Source organism: Mytilus edulis, chromosome 9 (assembly GCF_963676685.1).
Source record: "Mytilus edulis chromosome 9, xbMytEdul2.2, whole genome shotgun sequence".
Classification (NCBI taxonomy): domain Eukaryota; kingdom Metazoa; phylum Mollusca; class Bivalvia; order Mytilida; family Mytilidae; genus Mytilus; species Mytilus edulis.
In genome coordinates, this window is record NC_092352.1 from 40,447,695 (window position 1) to 40,472,758 (window position 25,064).

General features: G+C 31.3%; 1 protein-coding gene across 2 annotated transcripts; it reads right to left on the reverse strand.

Moving 5' to 3' along the window:
• Positions 1-6,499: 6,499 nt before the first annotated feature.
• Positions 6,500-25,008, reverse strand: LOC139488319 (actin-related protein 2/3 complex subunit 1A-B-like). 2 transcript variants are annotated; one of them, XM_071273851.1, is made up of 14 exons: positions 24,889-25,003; positions 24,027-24,114; positions 23,016-23,167; positions 22,343-22,448; positions 21,415-21,532; positions 20,845-20,904; positions 19,267-19,373; positions 19,001-19,012; positions 15,569-15,671; positions 12,714-12,789; positions 11,025-11,128; positions 9,961-10,050; positions 9,042-9,132; positions 6,500-6,862 (listed from the first exon to the last, which is right to left on the reverse strand). In XM_071273851.1, exons 2-14 carry the CDS (start codon positions 24,091-24,093, stop codon positions 6,824-6,826), a joined length of 1,125 nt encoding a protein of 374 aa, XP_071129952.1. In that variant the 5' UTR covers positions 24,094-24,114; positions 24,889-25,003; the 3' UTR covers positions 6,500-6,823. The 2 variants fall into 2 exon arrangements, with proteins under 2 accessions (XP_071129952.1, XP_071129953.1); XM_071273852.1 differs by lacking the exon at positions 19,001-19,012 and having other exon boundaries at positions 24,889-25,008.
• Between the last annotated feature and the right edge of the window lie 56 nt (positions 25,009-25,064).

Below are 25,064 nucleotides of genomic sequence, written 5' to 3' on the forward strand. Positions count from 1 at the left end.
AAGGCGGAAGACCTAAAGCTGTGGAACACGAAATACGTTTTATATGGGTTTGTCCTTAAATACAGATATCTGATACGAACTTCTTCTGAAATCACTAGATGCTTCATACTTTGTATATGGATGCCTTTATTATGGTATGAAGATTCCGTCTTTCATATATGTCAATTGTCCGTGACCTCATTTTCATAGTTTAAGATTTTTTGTAATGGTAATTTTTATTTCTCTCTTATTATGAGTAATAGGACAACTATATTTGGTATGTGCGTACTTTCCTCACAGTTTCAATTTGACCACGAACTCATTTCATGGATCAGTCAACAAGGTTAAGTTTTAGTGGTAATTTTTTTAATTCCAAATACTATAAGCAATAAGTCTACTATGTCTATATTTCAGGTGTATGGAATGCTTGTTAGGTGTACATCTTCAACTTACAGGTGTCATCTGACCGTGACCTCATTTCCATAATTCAGTGAAAGTTAAGTTTTTGATTTTGGGTATTTCCGTCTAATATACTGTATGCAATATTATAGGTCAACTAGATTTCATGTATGGGAATACTTTATGATGTTCATGACGCCAGTCTCGCAGGTTTTATATTATCTTGACCTCATGTTCACGTTTTATTGCTCGGTGTGAAGTATTTGTCTATGTTTGTTAAACTATAAGCAATATGTCAACTATATTTGTTTTTAAAGGTCCTACTTGCATGGTTCATCTGACCTTGAACTCATTTTTCTTAGTTCATTGGTCAATGTTTAGTTTTTGTCGAGCCTGCGATTTTTTTCGCAGAAAGCTCGACATAGGGATAGTGATCCGGCGTTCGCTAACTTCTTAAAAGCTTTATATTTTAGAAGATGGAAGACCTGGATGCTTCATACTTTGTATATGGATGCCTCATGTTACGAAGTTTCCGTCAGTCACATGTCCAAGGTCCTTGACCTCATTTTCATGGTTCAGTGGTTATAGTTAAGTTTTTGTTTTTCTTATACTGTTTGCAATATGTCTACTATATATGGTGTATGGAATGATTGTAAGGTGTACATGTCTAGCTGGCAGGTGTCATCTGAACTTGACCTCATTTTCAAGGTTCCGTTGTTCAAAGTTAAGTTTTTGAGTTTTGGTCTTTTTTTCTAATACTATATGCAATAGGTCAACTATATTGGGTGTATGGAAATATTTTATGATCAATATGTCAGTCGCGTAGGTTTTATTTGACCTTGACCTCATTTTCACGGTTCATTGCTCAGTGTTAAGTTTTGGTGTTTTGGTCTTAGTTTTTTAAAACTATCAGCAATAGGTCAACTATATTTGTTGTATGGAAAAATTGTTAGCTGTACATGCCTGCCTGGCATGGTTCATCTGACCTTGACCTCATTTGCATGGTTCATTGGTCAATGTTTAGTTTTCTTGGTTAATGTTAAGTTTATATGTGAGCTTTATAATTAGGACTATCAACACAATATCAACGATTAGTAAAGAAGGCGAGACATTTCAGTGTGTGCACTCTTGTCCTGGTTAAGTATATTTCTTAGAAACTTTAAGTAATAGGTCAACTATTTTTGGTGTATTGAATGATTTTAAGATGTACATTTATTTACCATGTGTTTTGTCTGACCTTGATCTCATTTTCTTGAATCGCGTTAAGTTTATGTGATATTTAGTAAAGCTGTATATTTAGACTATCAACATAAAATCAATGGTCAGTAAAGAAGGTGAGACATTTCAGCGTTTGCTCTCCTGTATTTAGTTGGCATATGCTGTTTGTACTTGGACCCACTTTTTTATTTTCCTTTTTTGTATGAGCTTTGTTGTTGCTGCTGTAGATATTCTTTAATATTTTTACTTATTGAATGTTTTCGTCCTTATCCTTTCGATGTAAGAATGACAGCTGCCCTCTAATCATATTGAATGAATTTTTCCATTAGTTTTTTATTTTTGAATTTTATACATTTTCCATGTCAGGTCCTTTAAAGCTGAAAATATGGTTCACTCTTTGTTCATTGTTAAAGGCCGACATTTTCCATGTGAGGTCCTTTTAAAGCTGAAAATATGGTTCAATCTTTGTTCATTGTTAAAGTCCGTATTGTGACTTATAAGTGCTTAAATCTAAGTATTTTCAACTCTGGTGGATAGTTGTTTCATTGGTAATCTGTTGTCTCCTTATTTCTATATAGATGAACAGCATATATGAACCACTGTTATTGTAATTTACATTATAACAAAATTCCGGGTGTTGGAACCCCCCTTTTTGGACAATCAATGCATTTGAATGGGTGCATATAGTTGGAACCCCCTTTAAAATGGGTTGGGATCCTCTTTAAAATGGCTGTAATGTGTAAATATTGTAATTTATATCACAATGGACAAGAACAAAAACTAATTAAATGGTGCTAAAATGTTGAATAATATTGTAATTTATATCACAATGGACAAGAACAAAAACTAATTAAATGGTGCTAAAATGTTGAATTTCAAAGATTTTTTACCCCAATATAGAAATAAATAACACAAACAAGGGCTTTATGTCCCAATTGCAAATACTTAAAATTATAAAAAAAAATGTTAACTACATGTTTACCTTGAGACAGTTATCTTAAGATTATCTTTTGATTACTAGATCACTGACTAGTACTTTGGAACCTTAAGTGTCTATTTTAAATCTATATCTGTCCTTTTATCATATTTTAGTTTAACAGTACGAATGACCTCAATTAATTTTTCGTGGAAATTGTAGATTTATCTTAAAGTGCACAATTTCACAACCGCCTCATGAAGAGAACTTTTGAAATAGCCGCAAGAGATATTTGTGGTCAACTTAAATATTGCCCTGATAATTCAAACTGTATAGTTCTGCTAGTGATAACTATTTAGACCATCTGAAATAATATCTTTATTTTGATAATGAAGACACGATTTCTAGAAAACATCTGCCAAAGAGATGGATGATATACCTGACAAATTATATATGAACCAGTTTAAACAATTCAAACTGCGAAGGTATGACAAAGCAGCATTTTAACCAGGTGCTCCGCAGGGCGCAGCTTTATACGACCGCAGAGGTCGAACCCTGAACAGTTGTATGGACACAACATTCAAGCTTGAAATGTCAAGATCTTACAAATCTATTATGCAATATTGTGCAATTAAAGATTTCTGCTTCAAACTTTTAAAAAATTGGAATTTGAGAAATTTGGAAAAAAAAGACAAGAGTGCACACACTGAAATGCCTAACCTTTTTTACAAATCATTGTTATAATGTTGATAATCCTAAATATAAAACTATATTACAACTGTCACATAAACTTAACATAATCCAAGAAAAACTACACATTGACCTTTGAACCATGAAAAAGCGGCCAAGGTCATATGAACCATGCCAGGCAGGCATGTACAGCTAACAATTCTTCCATACACCAAATATAGTTGACCTATTGCATATAGTATTAGAAAAAAAGACCAAAACACAAAAACTTAACTTTGACCACTGAACCATGAAAATGAGGTGTAGGTCAGATGACACCTGCTAGCTAGACATGTACACCTTAAAATCATTCCATATACCACATATAGTAGACCTATTGCATACAGTAAAAGAAAAACAGACCAAAACACAAAAACTTAACTATAACCACTGAACCATGAAAATGAGGTCAAGGTCAGATGACACCTGCCAGTATCACATGTACACCTTTCAATGCTTCCATACACTGAATATACAAGACCTATTGCTTATAGTATCTCAACCTGACATTTCTTTATACATTATTTACAAACTGTTTTTGAATTACCTCCCTTACACTTCTTTTAAATTGTTGTAATTGTCCGTTGACCAGAAAAACATAGTTTCCCCCCTTTTTTTTGCCCCTAATTCCAAAACATTTTGAGCCATAACCCCCCAAAGTCATTACTTACCACCCCTAATGGTATGGAAAATTGTGGTATAATTTCAGAGAGATTCATCCACTTAAACAAAAGTTATTGTTTGAAAACTACAAAAAGGCTTATTTTGGGCCCCTAATTCCTAAACTATTGGGACCATAACCCCCAAAATCAATTCCAACCTTCCTTTAGTGGTATTTGGTGAATTAGGTCTTTATCCTCTAATGACAGATATTTTAACAAACATGATTAAATATTAGAAAAGAATTCATGTTAAAAATAATATTTTATTAACAAATGCATACTCTCTCTAAAATACATTATCTAAAGCTTGGAAGAATTGTTGGGCTAGTAATATTGATGCTATCTTAAAATTACTTGATTTAAAAGAGTATCAGGTGCTCTCATCTAAAATAAACATTAGAAATATGTTGAAAAAGAAATTATATTTAAAGTATTGCAGCATATGGAAGAAAGAATTATTTAATGATAAAAGACAAAATAAGACCTCTGGAAATAAACTTAGAACTTATCGATTATTTAAACCAAATTTTAGTTTTGAGCCTTACTTATTGAAATTACCATATATTGAAAGATGCGTTTTAACAAGATTTAGGATTGGAGCTCACAAACTTGAAATAGAAAAAGATCGTTACTTTAATATTAAACTAGAAAATAGAATATGCAAACTCTGTAATGAGGAAATAGATGACGAGATGCATTTTCTTTTAACATGTAAAACTTTGGATAATATTAGAAATCCCTTTCTAAGCAAAGTATATAGTAAAAATAAAAATATTTCAAAACTTGACAAAAAAATCTCTTTTTATTTGGCTAATGGGAAATGAAGATAAAAAACATTTTGATAATAATTTGTCAATTACTAGAGGTTTTAAATATAAACAGAAATAAAATTTTAAATTAGATTTCTCTATATAAAGATATAGAATGATATGTATGATCAAATATGCATTTACATTAGTTATTTCTTTTACATTTAATAAATTATTAGTATTCTATGAGGTGTGCTGTCCAATAAAGGGACCAGAGTAACAGACAATTGGTCATATTATATCATATATTTTTATTATTACAAATTGCCTACTTCATTTGCTTTAATATTTTATATCAATCAATTAAATCAAAGTCAATAAAATGTGCTTTGTTAAACCTATTTTTTTTAATTTACTTTACATTATGTCTGAAATTATATTGTAATTATTCTGCTCATTTTTGGTGCCGTGATTGGCAAATAAAATATTTGTTGTTGTTGTTGGTATTGAACCTTCTGGTAAAAAATTATAGAGATCCATTCACTCAATCTAGTTATTGTCCAGAAAAAACTAGTTTTTCACTGTTTTTTTGCCCCTGTTTTTGTCTTTTTTAGCCCTTAATTCCAAAACATTTTGAGCCATAACCCCCCAAAGTCATTACTAACCATCCCTTCATGGTATGGAAACTTGTGGTATAATTTCAGAGAGATTCATACACTAAAACACAAGTTATTGTTAAAAACTACAAAAATGCTTATTTTGGGCCCCCTTTTTGGCCTCTAATTCCTAAACTATTGGGACCATAACATCCAAAAATCAATCCCAACCTTTCTTTAGTGGTATTAAACCTTCTGGTAAAAATTTATAGAGATCCATTCACTAAATCAAAAGTTATTTTCTGGAAATTAAATGTGTCTTTGGACGACACAGACGACGACATAATACCATTATACAACGCAAAATTTTATTTGTGGTCATATAAAAAAACAACTTTTATTTCTATGTGGACACATATTTCTTTGTGTCCACAGTCCTCGGACAAAAAGTGACAAAAAAAGATTTTTCTTGGTGTTTGAATGCACATATAGAACAGGAGTCTTAGAATACTAAATTTAACTACAATCAAATTATTCATCCCGGAAAGTAAAGAGTAAATTCTTAAAGTATTGTCCCTCTTATCTACAATGACTTATGACTAGATGTAAAATTCATTATGGAAAACAAAGTATGAAACTTATATATTCACAAGGTAACAGAACAGTAAAAGTGACCCTACCCAAATTTGTACTTGATCACAGTTTTATGGTAATAAGCATTTTGTCAAAGCAAACTGAAGTTAGAAAAGGATAAAAAAAAAATCAGCAATTTTTCCATTTGTAAAGGGGCATAACTCAAAAACACCAAAAAGTGAGGCCACCAAAATTCAAACTTGATCTGTGGTAATAAACATTGTGTATAGGTTTTATAACATTTGGTTGAGGCAAACTTAAGTTAGAAAATAGGAAACAAAAAATTCAGCAATTTTCCATCTGTAAAGGGGCATAACTCTAGAATGGTAAAACAGAAACCAATTTAGGGATGTACAGACATATGGATGTAATAAGGACAATGTACAAATGTACAAGTGTAAAACTGAATGCCTTTCTGCTACGACAGGGGCAAAAAAAAATCTTACACAGCTGACATTGTCTGCAACTTTTTGTCAAGTTTTTTTTTCTCTTCAGAAGAAAGCAAACTGATAAATATTGCATTCCGGTATGAAATGGCTGTGTCAACCTTTTCATGTTTATGTATGGTGGACACCCCAAAGGCTAAGGCAAATGAAAAAAAACCACAACATATAAATATATGTTTTACACTTTTTTTTATTTTATTATTTTATTACCATAAGCAGTATAATATAAAACAAGTAAGAAAATAAAATATTGCATTTATAATATATTGATTAAAAAGGTCAATTAATTGTGAGAAATACATTTGTTGTACATGATAAACTATAACCATATGATGTCCACTATTTTGATCCATAAATACTATTATATAAAATAACCCAAACTTTCTTTAAAGTTAATTCCTATCCCTCTAACAATGCAAAGTTAGTAAAACTATTTGATCTAAATACTGATGTGTTGAATGTCATACTGTTGGAAAGACTTTGGGTACGTGAAATCTTATGCAATGCGGAGTCCAGATATGCTCTTCTCTAGAGACTGAAATAGAAACAAATATAAATCATATTATTAAGATAAAATAAACCTCTCTAACCTAACTCTGCTTAAAATAAAAACATGCGAAAATTAAACTGTTGTATCAAGAAATCAAGATTTTAAATCTGTTAAACTATTGATAAATCTATTTGATTATTGTGTCACATATTGATTGAGATACATATTATACAACAATATTAAAGCATACTTAAAACAATCAATACCCAGCCATATCATTTGGCCTATGAGAGTCAAGGATTGCATTACCACAAATTAATTCACCAACTTCTTTCATAGATATAATAAATTGGTAAGGATGTTTGGCTTTAACTAGAGTTCTTATTAAAAACAAGATATTACATCTAAATTTTAAGGTCATGTTGTGTATAAAGCCCATAAATTTAGATATGATCCATGTAAAATAAATGATCCTTTGAATAAACTTATTCTAAAAGATTACCAAGTTCAAAAACAGTAGTAAAATCTTTAAATATTGTTTTCATAGATACTTACATTGTTTTTATGTTTTTTAATTAACAATAACCAGATAAATTTTGCTTTATATGGATAGTAATGAGAACTTACGGTCCTACATCCTGTAAATACTGTTTACAAATATTTTAGCATAGCAAAAAGTCTTACATTTCTCTGTCTATATATGAGGGTTTTACACTAAATATATACTATGTGTAAAGTTTATACTTGTTGAAAGTCTTATTTCCTTTTTTTCCCTTCCAAAATGGTGTCTTTCTGTCATAATTATGTAGTTTTCATCAAAAAGCCAATACCCTTACTCTTTTTTTTTAATAGCTCTGTGATGAAACTTTTCTCATAAAATGGTGGCCATGTTTATCATTGACCTTAGATTGTTTTTTCCAAGATGGGAATTGCATGTATAATTTCTTTCAGATTAGAATATGTCTGTTCGTGTAATTGAATGTAGAGAATGTGAAATATAAGCATCAAAAGATATGTGGGTCAGGTAAACGAGACATCATGCCTTATATCATCTAATGTTTTATATACATCAGTATATTACATTTACCTTGAAAAGAAAATTATGTAACACGACTTGAAAAATTAATTTAAACGTCAAGTCCAGCCATAAATTAGTTTTTTATCAAGTGTTTTAGTTTTTAATCTTTTCTTCTTACAAACATTTCACTGGAATATTCAAAAAAGAGACTAAATACTTCAAGGTATGACATATGAATTAAAACAAACTAAAATTGAATAATGTTTGGTAATATATTACACACTTAAAACTAATTCATCAAGATAAAATTGCTTTGTCACTAGTTATGAGATAAAAAAATTGATTATTTGTGAATGATAAATTAGTTCCACTTTAAACTCTGGCTTTGTTTCAATAAATCAACGTAGATTTAACGTGACAGTTGATCTATTGATTGGTCAGATATGCACTTCCTTCTTGTGCAATGAATTGGCAATTGTAAAAAGGGAGATAACGCCCAACATCCTGGTTCAAAAGATATTGTGCTATGATATAAAACAACAGGAAGTAAATAGTAATATTTTCTTCTCCCTTTTTTTTAAAAAGTTAAGCAGCATGTTTTTTTTAACAAGGTACAACATACTCATAGATACCAGACTCTTATATTTGTACACCAGATTAGATCGATTTGTTTTTTTGTGTGTGTTTTAACGCTACTTTTAAGAACCCCTGTTGGGCTATTTTGTGGTAGCCTGTATTTATAGGTGGAGGAAGCCGGAGTGCCTGGAGAAGACCATCGACCTTTGAAAATCAACAATCTTAAGTCTATTAAAATTGGAGTTCAGTGCACCCACAAGAGCAAGCTTCAAACTCAAAATCTCAGTGTTGACTGGCTAGTGATTACAGTAGTAACTACTTAGATCACTCAGCCACAGAGGTCCCCTATACCACACAAATCTCACACGGTGTTTCATGCAATCAAAATTTATGACAACACACTTGACCTCAGATGAGTCCAACCTTGGATGAGTTGAATACTTTGGTCCAGTCCCTTAGACTTCGACATGAGGTTCGACTGTATATGATGTTGATGAACAAAAACATGTAGTTCATTGAAATTGACATCCTATACACTAACTAACGCATTGTTACTTTGAAATGTGGTAAGGAAAATAATGATTATCTTCCCACTTTACTATCATAAATTATCTTCATCTACGATGTTACCTTGAAGTCCCAGATAATGACTTGTCCGTCAACTCCAGAGGTAGAAAATTTGGTGCAATCTGCCTTAGTTCCTGTATGAATAGTAACTTGCCTGTAAATTAATAAAAACCATATTAAATTTTGAAGATCTTGCTTCCTTTTAAAATTATAAGTACATTTTATCTCCTTATAAGGATAACATTGTACCAGGACATGTAATAATTTAAGGAAATGTGTTGTTTTGAAAATTTATAACAGTATCAACTTCCGCTAGTTGACTTATTTTAAGACTTATCTTTCTTAATACCAATATGTTTTAAGACAGATTACCTAAACTAAAAAAAATTTTAACGCAAGATATTTTGCTCAGCTAAAGCTTTTTATTCTCCAGGTTTTGAAGGATAGTAAGTTCTCTACAGTGTCTACCTTAGCATAAAATAAATATCATGTTTTTTTTTTAACAAACTATATGCATTTGTTCTTTGTATATATTTGTCATGTATTGGTTCAACATTTAGATATAAAAGAAAAATGATGCTGTAACATATTGACCTATGAAGGATTAATAGATTGTTGCTTGCTTTAGTTTAGTGTTCATTGCTATGAAGTCTGGCAATTCATATAATTAAAGCTTAAACTGACGACACTGACAATAAATCTATCTTTAATATATTAGATATAGGAAGATGTGGTGTGAGTGCCAATAAGACATCTCTCCACCCAAGTCACAATTTATAAAAGTAAACCATTATAGGTCAATGTACAGCCTTCAACACGGAGCCTTGGCTCACACCCAACAATAAGCTATAAAGGGCCCCAAAATTACTAGTGTAAAACCATTTAAACAGGAAAACCAACAATCTAATCAATATAAAAAAATCTATATTGCTTATTTTGAATCTGTAATTTTTTTTAAATAGATCTAGATTTATACACTTACGTAATAGTATTCTGATGCTGGGTTTTAACATCTGTGGAAGTTTCTTTGGCAGAAGCTTTCTTATCTAAATTTTTGAATCGATTCATGGCGCTGAAAAAAGTAAATTATACATTACAGACTTCATGTAAAAAATACAACAAGGAATTAATTTATGAATGGTATGATAGACAGATACAAATAAATTGAACAAAAAAACAAGAGCTGTCAAAATGACAGTAAACCGGATTCTTTAACATTTATTTGTGTTCTGGCATTTATCAATATTACAAGGACCAAAACTCCAAATAGGAAATTTTAAAAGGTTTGGTTGAACGGTTCATGAGTAAATGCACGGACACAACATTTTTTAAACTTTCAAGAACTGTAACTCCTGAACGGTAAAAGTCAAAATCGTCATTATTGAACTTGACCTCCATTTTGTTGTCAGTAACAACATATTAAAATTTTAAAAGGTTTGGTTGACTGGTTCATGAGTAAATGCAGAGACACGACATTTTTTAAACTTTCAAGAACCGTAACTCCTGAACATATTAAAATTTTAAAAGGTTTGGTTGAACGCTTCATGAGTAAATGCACGGACAACATTTGGTTGCCACCCGGCCACCCGACCGCCCACCCGCCCGCTGTACATCCCCAAATCAATAACCGACATTTTTGACACAAAAATCCGGTTAAAAATACCTTCTGACATATATGTGGGATAGACATAAAATATCATGATGTATGTTTGAATCTCTAAAATGGTTAGAAATTACTAATGCCTCTGTTTTTCAATTAACTGTGGAGACCATAACCTTGACACTTGCCCAGTTACATGAAAACATATGCATTCAAATGCAGTTAATACAGATATTATCATCAGCGGTTTTTTTTTAATTTAAAGAATAGATATTTATCATGAAGTTGAACTTTAAATCTTCAAAGAACATTTTTTGACATACTTGCAAGGCATGACAATTTATCTCTTAGAAATTAAATTAAGAAACAAAACAATTATTGATAATTAAACTTTCACATTACAAAATAATAATGTTGATACAGTTATTGTAAAGACATGAACATACCTAATTGTTCCCTCTTCTTTTTCTTTTGGAATGTCAAGGTCAGAAATGAAGCTCAAATTACCTCCATTATCTTGGGTGAAAAGCTTTGGACAACAGTCATAACCCTTAAAATTGACAAGTAAAATTGAAAATGCAATGTTAAACAATCTAAACATGAATAAAAAACATATTTAATAATTCATAGAAGACCATGGATCTTTTTGTCTCTAAAAGTGTGAACTGTATTATATAGAAACCTCAAATATACGTCATTTCTATTCTTCAATTTTAAAAATTACATGTTCATTCTGGCAAAAGCAGAAAGCAATAAAATATACATATATTCATATGATGAAGACATAATCTTTCTATCAGTTTAGTTAGAGTCTAGAGCTGGCATGTCATTTAACTGCTAGTAGTCTGTTGTTATTTATGTATTATTGTCATTCTGTTTATTTTCTTTGGTTAAATCGTCTGACATCAGACTCAGACTTCTCTTGAACTGAATTTTCATGTGCGTTTACTTTTCTACATTGGCTAGAGGTATAGGGGGAGGGTTGAGATCTCATAAACACATTGGACCCCGCCACATTTTTGCCCCTGTCCCAAGTCAGGAACCTCTGGTTATGTTAGTCTTGTATTATTCTTTTAATTTTAGTTTCTTGTGTACAATTTGGATTTTATTATGGCTTTCTTTATCACTGAACTAGTATATATATTTGTTTAGGGGCCAGCTGAGGGACACCTCCAGGGGCAGAACATTCTCGCTACATTGAAGACCTGTTGGTGATCTTCTGCTGTTGTCAGTTCTGTGGGCGGGTTGTTGTCTCTATGACACATTCCCCATTTCCATTCTCCATTTTAATTGTAGGAAAATGATTTTAAGAAAAATTAAAACATGTGAAAAAAGTTCCTGAGTAATTTTAGATTTGAACTAAAACTGGATTTCATTTTGGATTGTCACAGATTTGTCTTAACTCATTATTTTTCACAAACAAGAGATTTCTGATGATTATTTCATGTTTAATTAAGTATTTAAAAAAATTTGGCCTTAAAATCTATAAATAATGGTAGCAATCAATACTATATTTTTTTTAAACTTATTTTCTAAATTATGTTGGATGAAATTTTGTTTAATTTGAATTCATTTTTCTACTTTATCTTACAATCATGACATTACTTTATCAAAATGCAGAAATGACAATATAACTTAAGTCTTCTGCAATTCATTAGTTTATTTTTGTGCATTTGCTGCAGCTGACGAATATATCAGATACTGTAAATTCAGAAATTATTGCGATGTTTTTATTATTGCGAAAAATGTGACAAGGTTATAATGGCAATAGTAGAAACTCGCATTTTGAAATATTTTATTAGAATCAAACATGATTTATCTGAATATTGCAAAAATTAAAATCACATTTTAGTCTAAAATTACAAAATCGCAATAATAAATGCATGTAATAATTTCTGAATTTACAGTAATCAAAACAGCAATTTTCCATTTAGGGCTATTCCATCAAAATGTATGTCTGAGGAAAGGAAGGGAAGTTTAATTGTTGACTGTGAGTCATGGGTCTGTTTTCAGTATGTGTCTATTACCATTATGCAAAATGATTTGTGGTTGTAGGGATATTTTGAAAGTCACTTCTTACCCTCCCACATACATTTTAATGGAATAGCCCATACAGTACAGCAAACAACACTTACAGCTGCTATCATGCTGTTTTCTGTTACCCAAGAAATATCAATGAAAGGTAAAAAGCTTCCTTTTACAACAGATAATCTGCAAAAGAAAACAAAATCAATCATAATGAATAAAAAAGTTAATGACTTAAAACTTAAAATCAATCTTATAATTTTTAACCTGATATTTTTGTGTTTTTGAGAGTGCTTTGATGTTGACAGTCATGAGAAAATGTAAAATGATTGTAATTTAAAACCAGATGCTCCGCAGGGCGTAGCTTTATACGACCGCAGAGGTTGAACCCTGAACGGTTGGGGCAAGTATGGACACAACATTCAAGCTGGATTCAGCTCTAAATTTGGATTGTGATTAAATAGTTGACACAGCATAGGTTTCTGACACAGAATGAATGTGTTCTAATGAACTTAAAATTTTTGTTTTCTCTTAGAGCAATTCACTATGCTGTTGAATATTAATCCTCTCAAAAAAATGTTTGAAGAAATTTCTTTTTTATTTATGAAATTTCAAATGAGAACAAGTATGGACACAACATTCAAGCTGGATTCAGCTCTAAATTTGGATTGTGATTAAATAGTTGACACAGCATAGGTTTCTGACACAGAATGAATGTGTTCTAATGAACTTAAAATTTTTGTTTTCTCTTAGAGCAATTCACTATGCTGTTGAATATTAATCCTCTCAAAAAAATGTTTGAAGAAATTTTCTTTTTTATTTATGAAATTTCAAATGAGAAAAATTGAACCCAATTTTTTTAATCACATCCCCCTTTCCCTTATTCCAAAACTAATCTCAATTAAAATTTCTAATGGAGTTTGCAACAATAACTACTCATTTAAATACATCATAAAATATTAAGATGTAAAAAAAACTGCTTGTTATCACTGAATGGTAAAGATTATTTTAATTTATCAGTTGGTAGTAAAAAGTGAATATACATTGTATATTGTATATAACAAAGATTGAAGTTGATTCTGGACAAAGAAAGATAACTCCAATTAAAAAAAAATCTTGCTTTTGCACAATATTTTGCAATTAGATATTTCTTGCTTACTATTCTGGACAAAGAAAGATAACTCTAATTAAAAAAAAAATTTGCTATTTCACAATATTGTGCAATTAGATATTTCTTGCCATTGCGCAATACTGTGCAATTGAAAAGACTTGCTATTGCACAATACTTAATATAATAATTTTAGATCCTGATTTGGACCAACTTGAAAACTGGGCCCCTAATAAAAAATCTAAGTACATTTTTGGATTCAGCATATCAAAGAACCCCAAGATTTCAATTTTTGTTAAAATCAGACTAAGTTTAATTTTGGACCCTTTGGACTTTAGTGTAGACCAATTTGAAAACAGGACCAAAAATGAAGAATCTACATACACAGTTAGATTTGGTATATCAAAGAACCCCATTTATTCAATTTTTGATGAAATCAAACAAAGTTTAATTTTGGACCCCGATTTGGACCAACTTGAAAACTGGGCCAATAATCAAGAATCTAAGTACATTTTTAGATTCAGCATATCAAAAAACCTAACTGATTCATTTTTTGTCAAAATCAAACTAAGTTTAATTTTGGACCCTTTGGACCTTAATGTAGACCAATTTGAAAACGGGACCAAAAGTTAAGAATCTACATACACAGTCATGACAGTTAGATTCAGCATATCAAAGAACCCCAATTATTCAATTTTGATGAAATCAAACAAAGTTTAATTTTGGACCCTTTGGGCCCCTTATTATGTTGGGACCAAAACTCCCAAAATCAATAACAACCTTCCTTTTATGGTCATAAACCTTGTGTTTAAATTTCATAGATTTCTATTTACTTATACTAACGTTATGGTGCGAAAACCAAGAAAAATGCTTATTTGGGTCCCTTTTTGGCCCCTAATTCCTAAACTGTTGGGACCTCAACTCCCAAAATCAATACCAACCTTCCTTTTGTAGTCATTAACATTGTGTTTAAATTTCATTGATTTCTATTGTCTAAAACTAAAGTTATTGTGCGAAAACCAAGAATAATGCTTATTTGGGCCCTTTTTTGGCCCCTAATTCCTAAACTGTTGAAACCAAAACTCCCAAAATCAATCCCAACCGTTCTTTTGTGGTCATAAACCTTGTGTCAAAATTTCATAGATTTCTATTAACTTAAACTAAAGTTATAGTGCGAAAACCAAGAAAATGCTTATTTGGGCCCTTTTTGGCCCCTAATTCCTAAAATGTTGGGACCAAAACTCCCAAAATCAATACCAACCTTCCTTTTGTGGTCATAAACCTTGTGTTAAAATTTCATAGATTTCCATTCACTTTTACTAAAGTTAGAGTGCGAAAACTAAAAGTATTCGGACGACGACGACGACGACGACGACGACGCCAACGTGATAGCAATATACGACGAAAATTTTTTCAAATTTTGGGGTCGTATAAAAATCAATGTAATCTAAATATAATATATGGAGGAGTTAAACTGCTAAGTTATTAATACTCATACAATGTTGAAACTTCAAAATATTTACTGAGAACTGCCATAACTTTTCCTCACAATTTAGGCATAGAACAAAAGTATGCTATGAAGCATTGAATTTATTTGGATAATTTGCTGTTGGCCACACATCTTTGATAGTTTCTTATAAATTTACAACATTTCTTAAGACTTCAGGCAATTTGAAACTTGAAATTTTGCATAAATTCCTGTCTATTATTGAAGACTGTATAGTCATCTCTATAAATCTTTTAATTTGAGTCGTTTGGCTACTTTCACATTGACATACACCCAATGTTTCCTTTAATCTATATAAACCCATAGAAATGAAATTGTTATTATTGAATTGGTGCATTTTCTTAACCTACTTGTTTCCATTGGCAGCATCAGCTACAGAAACACTTGAATCATGTCCAACCCAAGCCAACTTATCTCCACTGGGAGAGAAGCTTACACTGTGTACCCAGCCACCTGTAATACACAAACATGGTAAAATGAGTCATATCCTATTCAAGTCAAAAGTAATACATAAACATGGTAAAATCAATGAGTTATAACCTGTTAAAGACACGGCCCAAAAGTGTGAATGATAAATAAAAGACATAAATGAAGAGTACTATCCTGTTTGTCAAGGACTTTTATAAAGAGCTATATATATATAAATGTGTGAATACTAAATCAAAGTGCTTGTGAAATATTATTATTATGAAAAAAGGAAGATAACTCAAATTTTTAATATTACTTTAACAACAAAGTCAACAATATCATTGATATTTTTAGAACTGATTGCAAAATTTATGAGTTTTCTTAACATGCATGTTTATACATACACACACATCATTGTGTAACTTGAATATCTGAATATATATCTTTCATTGATATATGTGTATGCCAAATAGTGGCTATAATGCTCTTTATTTTGTTTACCTCAAGAAACATGAAAAAGTTTAGATTATTTGATAACATTTAAGCCAGACACATAAGAATTTTGTTGCATATAAAATGCAATCTTTAACCTGAAAACTGTAAAAACACAAGAACTTTTATAAAACATAGGAATCAGTTCCCAACCATTCAAGACCCTCAGTGGAAGTTAAGATCATTAAAAACCACCCATGTCTTTCTATTAGTTCCACTTTTGAAAGGAAATTTGTACTACATGTATACCACCTGTTTATACAAAAATAAAATATCAAAAATAAAAGACCTGCATTTGTATCATATTGTTCCTTACACAGACCTATAAGTTCTCACACTAAATGACTCAAACTTCAGTTTGATATATCCTCATAGTTTAAATATTGCACAATGCTTGCACTCTGTGTCTGTTTTCCACAGCTTTCTGCGGCGAAGACATTTCGCTTGATTGAATTAATTAATATAATCACCAACAGGTACAGTTGTAATCTTTCTAGAATTGCATTAGAGGGAATAGATTATTGTGTTGGATACCTTTTTGATATTTTTAAGGGGTGCATTGGGTTTGTGATAAAGACTGAAACTTTACAATGTGCCAAAATTGCAATCAATAAATTGCTCATGTGACTAATGACTTTTGACACAGTGCTATTCATATGGGTCTTGTTCATGGAAATGTGCATTGGTGCACTTACAATATGTTTAAAATCCTATTACCGTATTAGAGCTCAAAAGATATCAGTCAATTGTCACAAAACAAATATGTTCCAACTATTTTATCTGTTTTAAACTTTGTGACCTTGACATTTGACATATCTTGTTCTTTCCATCAGACTTTTATAGTTCATGTTTGGTGAAGGATGAAGGTATGTTTAAAGAGATGCCACCCACAGACCAAAACTGTTGCTCAATTCTAGTATTTCAATTGCTGCGGTGACCTCAACCTTTGACCTATATAACATGTATATAGTGACCTCAAGTAAGAGTCTTCTTTGTCTGTTGGTGCATTACCAAACTAATATTTGGTAAAGGTTAATCATTTTCCTATGAAGTAGTATTTAAACAAAGGTTTTTTATTACATGATGAGGCATTCAGCGTTCAGTGGTTGTTGTTTGTTGCTTTGTTACATATTTGTTTTTCATTCACTCTTTTTGCTAAGTTTTTGCATCCACATCATTTCAATCCAGGCTACACCACTGGTTTTATATAGATATAAGAAGATGTGGTATGAGTGCCAATGAGACAACTCTCAATCCAAGTCACAATTTATTAAATTAAACCATTATAGGTCAAAGTACAGTCAATAGAGCCTTGGCTCACACCGAACAGCAAGCTATATAGGGCCCCAAAAATGACTAGTGTTAAACCATTCAAATGGGAAAACCAAGCCTTATCTATACAAGAGTGCACACACTGAAATGTCTCGCCTTCTTTACTAATCATTGATATTATGTTGATACTCCTAAATATAAAGCTTTATTACGACTGTCACATTAACTTAACATGAACCATGAAAATGAGGTCAAGGTCAGTTGAACCATATGCCAGACAGACAGGTACAGCTAACAATGCTTCCATACAACAAATATAGTTGACCTATTGCTATAATAGTTTAAGAAAATAGACCAAAACACAAAAACTTAACACTGAGCAATGAACCGTAAAAATCAGGTCAAGGTCAAATAAAACCTGCACGACTGACATATAGATCATAAAATATTTCAATACACCAAATATAGTTGACCTATGACATATAGTATTAGATAAAAAGACCAAAACTCAAAAACTTAACTTTGACCACTGAACCATGAAAATGAGGTCAAGGTCAGATGACATCTGCCCGCTAGACATGTACACCTTACAATCATTCCATACAACAAATATAATAAAACCCATTGCATAAAGTATAAGAAAAACAGACCAAAACACAAAAACTTAACTATAACCACTGAACCATGAAAATGAGGTCAAGGTCAGATGACATCTGCCCACTAGACATGTACACCTTACAATCATTCCATACAACACATATAGTAAACCTATTGCATAAAGTATGAGAAAAACAGACCAAAACACAAAAACTTAACTATAGCCACTGAAATATGAAAATGAGGTCAAGGTCAGATGACATCTGCCCGCTAGACATGTACACCTTACAATCATTCCATAAAACAAATATAGTAAACCTATTGCATAAAGTATGAGAAAAACAGACCAAAACACAAAAACTTAACTATAACCACTGAACCATGAAAATGAGGTCAAGGTCAGATGACACCTGCCAGTTGGACATGTACACCTTACAGTCCTTCCATACATCGAATATACTAGACCTATTGCTTATAGTATCTGCGATATGGACTTGACCACCAAAACTTAACCTTGTTCACTGATCCATGAAATGAGGTCGAGGTCAAGTGAAAACTGTCTGACAGACATGAGGACCTTGCAAGGTACGCACATATCAAATATAGTTATCCTATTACTTATAATAAGAGAGAATTCAACATTACAAAAAATTTGAACTTTTTTTTCAAGTGGTTACTGAACCATGAAAATGAGGTCAAGGACAATGGACATGTGACTGACGGAAACTTCGTAACATGAGGCATCTATATACAAAATATGAAGCATCCAGGTCTTCCACCTTCTAAAATATATAGCTTTTAAGAAGTGAGCTAACACCGCCGCCGCCGCCGTAGCCGCCGCCGGATCACTATCCCTATGTCGAGCTTTCTGCAACAAAAGCTGCAGGCTCGACAATAAAAACCAGAAAATTTTATGAACCACATCAACAAACGACAAGCACTGAACATCAGGTTCCTGACTAAGGAAAGGTACAAACAAATGCAGCGGTTTAAACATTTTAATAGGTACCAACCTTCACCCGTATCTGAAACAATAGTTTATCATCACAACATAGAAAGGCACACTATAAAATATCAATTGAAATGGCTTAACTCAATCAAAAAGATATATTAACATAAGTGAACATACACTGAATGAATAAATTTGATCTATGACACAATGTAAATACAAAATCAATAAAATAAGGGGTGAGATGTTAAATGAAATGAATATTTCTTAGATAAAATGCAATGTTACATTTAACATCCTTTTCAAGGAAATAATTGACAATTTTCTTACCTCCACCATTAGAGAACTCTGCCATTAAAGCCTGGAATGGCATCTTTGTTCCCCAAGGAGTAGCAGACGGCTTTCCTTCTACCTCCTTTACATAGGCAGAAAATACTCTGAATGACAGAAAAATATTAACCATATTACAGGAAAATATGCAATGTAGAAGTTATTTGTCACATCAGATTTCAGTCTACTGTGGGTTATATTGTGGGTACAGGGGAACCACTAATTATATTCAAGCAGTTCAATTTTACACACTTTATATTTGTAGTGGGTCTATGTACTGATCTAAGGCCAACTAAAATTATATAGTAGATTTTCATCCAAATTTTTGAAAAAAAAATGGGACGGGTGGGAGGATTTTTTAAAATTTTATTTCATATGAAACCCTCTTGTCACGAGTTCTTCATACCACGTGGGTATACACAAGTGTAAAATAAGCTTATATAAATCATGTATATACATGCTGTATAAGGAATGATACATAATTTTTCAAACTCTTAAATAATTATCTCTTGATTGGCAACCACTGTTATACATGTTATGCCATGATTGCCGCTTTAGAAACCTATTTATAGTATACATCAAAAACAAAGAGAAATGCTCTCACCAGTTGGAGTCAGATTATACCTACACCAACTTTATTTTGCTTTTTAAATGATGGTTTGTAGTCCCCATAAAATTAAGAAAATGTATTGGTACAATTGTATGTAACACAAGTATTATAAGTACAGAACATGAATAAAATTAAAACTCAGTGTTGAAAGTAATAATTTTATATGATGTAAAACATGAACTTAACCAAAAAGAAGTTGTTGTTTAATGACTAAATTGAGGGTATTGGGACAGAAGGTGTTTGCAGTTTGTCAACAAAAAACGACAGCCATGGGTAAACCAAGGGCTTGATATAATAAAATGTGTTTGTTTGTCAACTTTTTTCTCAATATACGGTCATAAATCTAACAAGTTTGTGCTTGAGTCCATTTCTTTAATCCAGTCATGTTTTTTGTACCAATTGGTTCCACAATTTTTGCACCTAGGATATCATTCACAGTCCAATTTTCCTGACACAAAGTCATTGTATAAATAAAAAAAAACACAGTTTTCTAATCATTTGTGACATACCGCAACTCGAATATTTCATGCCCTTCTCGTAATCAATTTCTATTTTCAGTAGATGATGTTGTCATCATAGAGCAGCACAATATGTTGACTTAATAATTTTCGTTAGAATACTCGAAGAAATACAAAACTGAAATTTGAAACAGGAAGTTTTGAATGAAATGAAATTATCGATCGTTCCTGGTAACGGACATGAACAAAATCTGGAAATCGTAATTTTTTTTTAAAATAAAAAAAATCGGGGCGGGACGATTTCAGAGGGGCGGGCGGGATGAAAATCTATCAATTAATTTTAATTGGCCTAATTGTTAGATGCTATTTTAAGATATTGTTTTTGTATTTGCAGCAAATAATAATTTATTTCAACTATAAACAATGCATACTACATGTATTGACCTTGTGAACAACCTATAATAACATTTTAAAAGAAGTCTAAAAATCATTTCAGAGTTAAATACTGACCTTGCTTTAAAGTCTGATGACCCAGCTGCTAGCAGATAATTATTGGGATGCCAATCCAAACTGTGAAGAAAAGCAAGATGAAATATTTTAATGAAAAAGTTCAATTTTTTCATACAAAAATTTTCTTAATATTTTTATTTTCTTCCAGAAACAAGTATTTCTTTATTCAAGGGGACACAACTTTTTTTTTAAAGCTAGCTACAGCTGTTCTCATTCCTTCAAATAGTGATATACTGACAGGCTATATCTGATCAATTATTTTATACTTCTGAAAAAATACTTTGTGTATGCAAAATACTTTTATGTATACAAAATTTCACAAAACTTTTGTTTGATTCATATAAACAATTGAATTTTTAAAGTGTTGAACAAAATTAAAATCATGCAAATAGAAAGAGGTGTAATTCTAGTCTTTAGGACAGGGCTATTACAAATACCATTTATAATCCAAGATTTTTCAATGTATATTTATAAATACTTATCTTTATTCTGATTAATATCACTTGACAAAGAGGCATTCAGTTTGTTATAAATATCAATCTTAATGTTTATTATAAATGTAGTCTTTACCAAGTAATGGTTGATCTGATTGGTTTCTTGATATGCTTGCTGACCCACCAATTGTTCTCTTCATCAAAATAACATACGGATATAACTCTGGCACTGCTTCCTACGGCAAACTTATTTTCTGGAATATAAAGGTCATAATTTGTTAATTAATATATTTGCCATTACTATAATATACAACTCATGACCAAGTTAACTACAAAATCAAACATTTACAATTGAATTAATTATTATTTGTATGATACCAATTTTTGTTGTCTTCATGGGCATAGTTCAATCATAAACATGTAAGTTTTTCTCAATCCATGAAAACTGGTACCCCCAAAAAATAAATGAATCCCCTATATAAATATATTTATTGGTGTCTGTTCAACAAATATTGTCTTTGATGCTATTTGAGAGTTTTATAATACTTTTTGATTTTTGAACTTAGGTGGCCAAACAAGTGTCAGACAATATCATATATTTCCTCTATTTTTTTTTAACTTAGAAACACTTAAATTTCACTACATAAGATTATCAAAACTTTTACCAAATGAGCATTACTGAAAATTTTAAGAGAGAAATCTAGATGCATTATTTTTATTTGGTAATTGTCTGATTCAGAAATGGAAATTTAGTCCACATATGTTTCAATATTGCAAAGACACCTGTATATATGTCAATTTCATAGTGGAAATCATAAAATAAATTTATCCTTTTAATATGTATTTCATATAGATAACTGGTATAAATAGAATGAAAAGGAAAATGAACTTTATCCTGGTACCTCCACAATTAGCATGTTAAAAATATACATGTCACTGTTAAATAAAATTTTCAATGACTTTTCAGAATATATAGAATAAAAGAGAGTCTAAAACAGGGACAACAGGGACAGTCTGGAGATAGAAACCAACATTTTTCTTTGCTTCAATAGTGGAAAACCTACCTAGTGGTGACCAGCGTACTGTTGTTGCTGCTCTATTGATTCTAAGAATTACCAAAGAAGGCTTCCATTTTCCATCAACTACTTCCCATACATAGGCATTTCTATCCTGTTAAAATAACCATACAACAATGTTTGTAAATAAAAGCTCAATTTATAATGTGATTTCTACTTTTATACCTGATGTATGATTTTGAGCTTTTTATCTTACTGGTACATTTAACTCCAGAATTTAACTTTCAAGGCTCTTTTAATTGTGCTACATGTGTATGTAAATTTTAAACTACCGGTATGGTGTTCAATGTTTTCCCCTGAAGCAACAAGATTAAGGACACAATTTTGATTATATCTCATTAATTTACCCCAAATGGCTAGATATAATCCAGAGCTTTCATGTTTTCCAGGCTCAGCACTGTCAATTTCAATTTCAAGGTAATTATTATTTCGCTTATGTATTTTGCTAATGTATTTTCATATTAGAGCTTAAACAACAACAGTCGTAAGATATTTCCATTTTATCTAGTGGCTAGAATATTTTACAACTTTACTACACATCATAGCCAATATACCAAGCTTTAAATATACAAAATATCAAGAAGTTGTTTTTTGTAGTTTCTAATTTGTAAGTTCACATTAAAACTCATATATCAAATATATCCTTGTACATTTAACTTACAGCTCCACAAGTTACAATCCTGTTACTTTTAGATGCCCATTCAATTCCCGTTACTTGTTGACCATGCTCTGTGAGACTGGCGGTTTCATCAAATTTGTTTCCACTTTTCTTGTAGATTCTCACTATTGAATCATTCTGAGATAGAGCAATTTCTGAAAAAAGAAAATTTTATAAAAATTTTCAACATCTGTCATTGCATAAACCCGTCCTAAGTCAGGAATCTGAAGTACAGTAGCTGTTCTTTGTTTATGTAATTTATACGTGTTTCTTGTTTCTCTTGTTTTATATAGATTAGACCGTTGGTTTTCCTGTTTAAATGGTTTTACACTAGTAATTTTGGGACCCTTTATAGCTTGTTTTTTCGGTAAGAGCCAAAGCTATATGTCGAAGGTCGTAAAATGACCTATAATGGTTTACTTGTATAAATTGTTATTTGGCTGGAGAGTTTTCTCATTGGCACTCACACCACATCTTTCTATATCTATCTACAATGTAAACAATTTTTTTCCCCATTTAATACCTGGTTTATATGTGCATTTGTATTTTTGACTTTACTTGCAGCTTACTTAGTCAGCAAATTGATTTCAGAAGTGTGTAAGTTTCTTGATGAATCTGATCCCCATTTTTGTGACAAACATAAACCATGACATATATACATGTCATGAGACGAGAGACTTGATAACAGCGGTTTCAATATTTCACTTTATTTTAATACATTTTCTAGTATTTCTTGTTTAATCTAGATTTGATACCAATTAAGAAACATGTAAGTAGGGTATTTTAAAGTACTTTTTTCAAACATTAAATGTAAGTTGCAAATCAAGCATTTTCCATAATGGCATATGAGTATGTTCAAAAATATTAGCATTTTTCATTTATTTGTCTGTTCTAAAAATGAATGAAAGGAGATATTGCATATATGATATATATGTCTGAAAAACACTCAGAATCCAATCAACACACAAGGTTGGTTTTTTTTTTAGGTAAAGCACCTTTTTTTATTATACACACCTGATCTATTACTATTCCATGCATGACATGAAACTGCTGTTACACCAAAACTATGCTTTTCTGTCATCTTTTTGTTTTACCAGACAAACTGAAATATACATGAACAGTTTTTATCATATTAATGGTGAACTTCTTTTAATACTTAACATATACGCTTATAATCGGTTTGATGATTACAATGTAACTATCACCGTTTCTAATTAAGAAAGTTTGAACCCCTGCTTTAAATTAATACATGTACTTTCCCGAACTCTGCTTAATACATCCTGTTGGATTGAATATTTTCATAGCATCAATTGTGAATTGATCTCTATTGGATCTGACACAGCTTTCGTTTAAATTAAATATTTTTTTTAATTCACATTTTTCAAGGCAGTGTCTGCACGTACCTGCACATTTATTCACATTAAGTATATTTTTATTCTTTTAACGTTCTTTTATAATTTTCATGTATCTTTCACATTTCATTCCTGATCCTATGACAGTTTATTATAAAGTCGGTTGCGGTAGGCATAGCCTACAAAGGGCAATTTGGCTAAGCATACACATATTCGGGTACGTGCAGACACTGCCTTTTTCACCCCTTTTATTTTTTAACGATCATTATGCATTTGAAAGGGGACATATGGTTGGACTTCTCTGCTTTTACCCCGGGTTGGTTACCCCCTTATAAATATAGCTCGATCTTCCAACTTCTCATTTGAGGAACTATTCCTCATTCGGATTTCTTTCCCCAACCTGATGAAGATGCTTCCGGGTGGGAGGATCTGCAAGTGCAATGTTTACAAACACCAATGGAGATACTTTTGCAACTCAAATATAAATATGCATACGTAACCAATATATATTCACCCCTTTTTACCTGAAAAAAATTGAGAAATTCCGTGGACTCTGATCAGTCAACACGAAAAGTTAGAGATAAAAGTTCTTCTTCACACTTGTTTCCTCTCTGACTAACCGGTACTTGTTTGATGTTCAACATAAAATATTTATCTTGAATTAAATCTATGTCTGAATAAGTAAATATAAATTTAAGCC

Excerpts from the sequence above, each read along its gene's own strand:
- LOC139488319 (XM_071273851.1), bottom strand. The coding sequence starts at position 24,093 with ATGACAGAAAAGCATAGTTTTGGTGTAACAGCAGTTTCATGTCATGCA. Across the intron at positions 21,533-22,342 it reads AGTACGCTGGTCACCACTAG|AAAATAAGTTTGCCGTAGGA; the intron begins GTAGGTTTTCCA and ends TTTATATTCCAG. Across the intron at positions 20,905-21,414 it reads ATCAGATCAACCATTACTTG|TTTGGATTGGCATCCCAATA; the intron begins GTAAAGACTACA and ends TTTTCTTCACAG.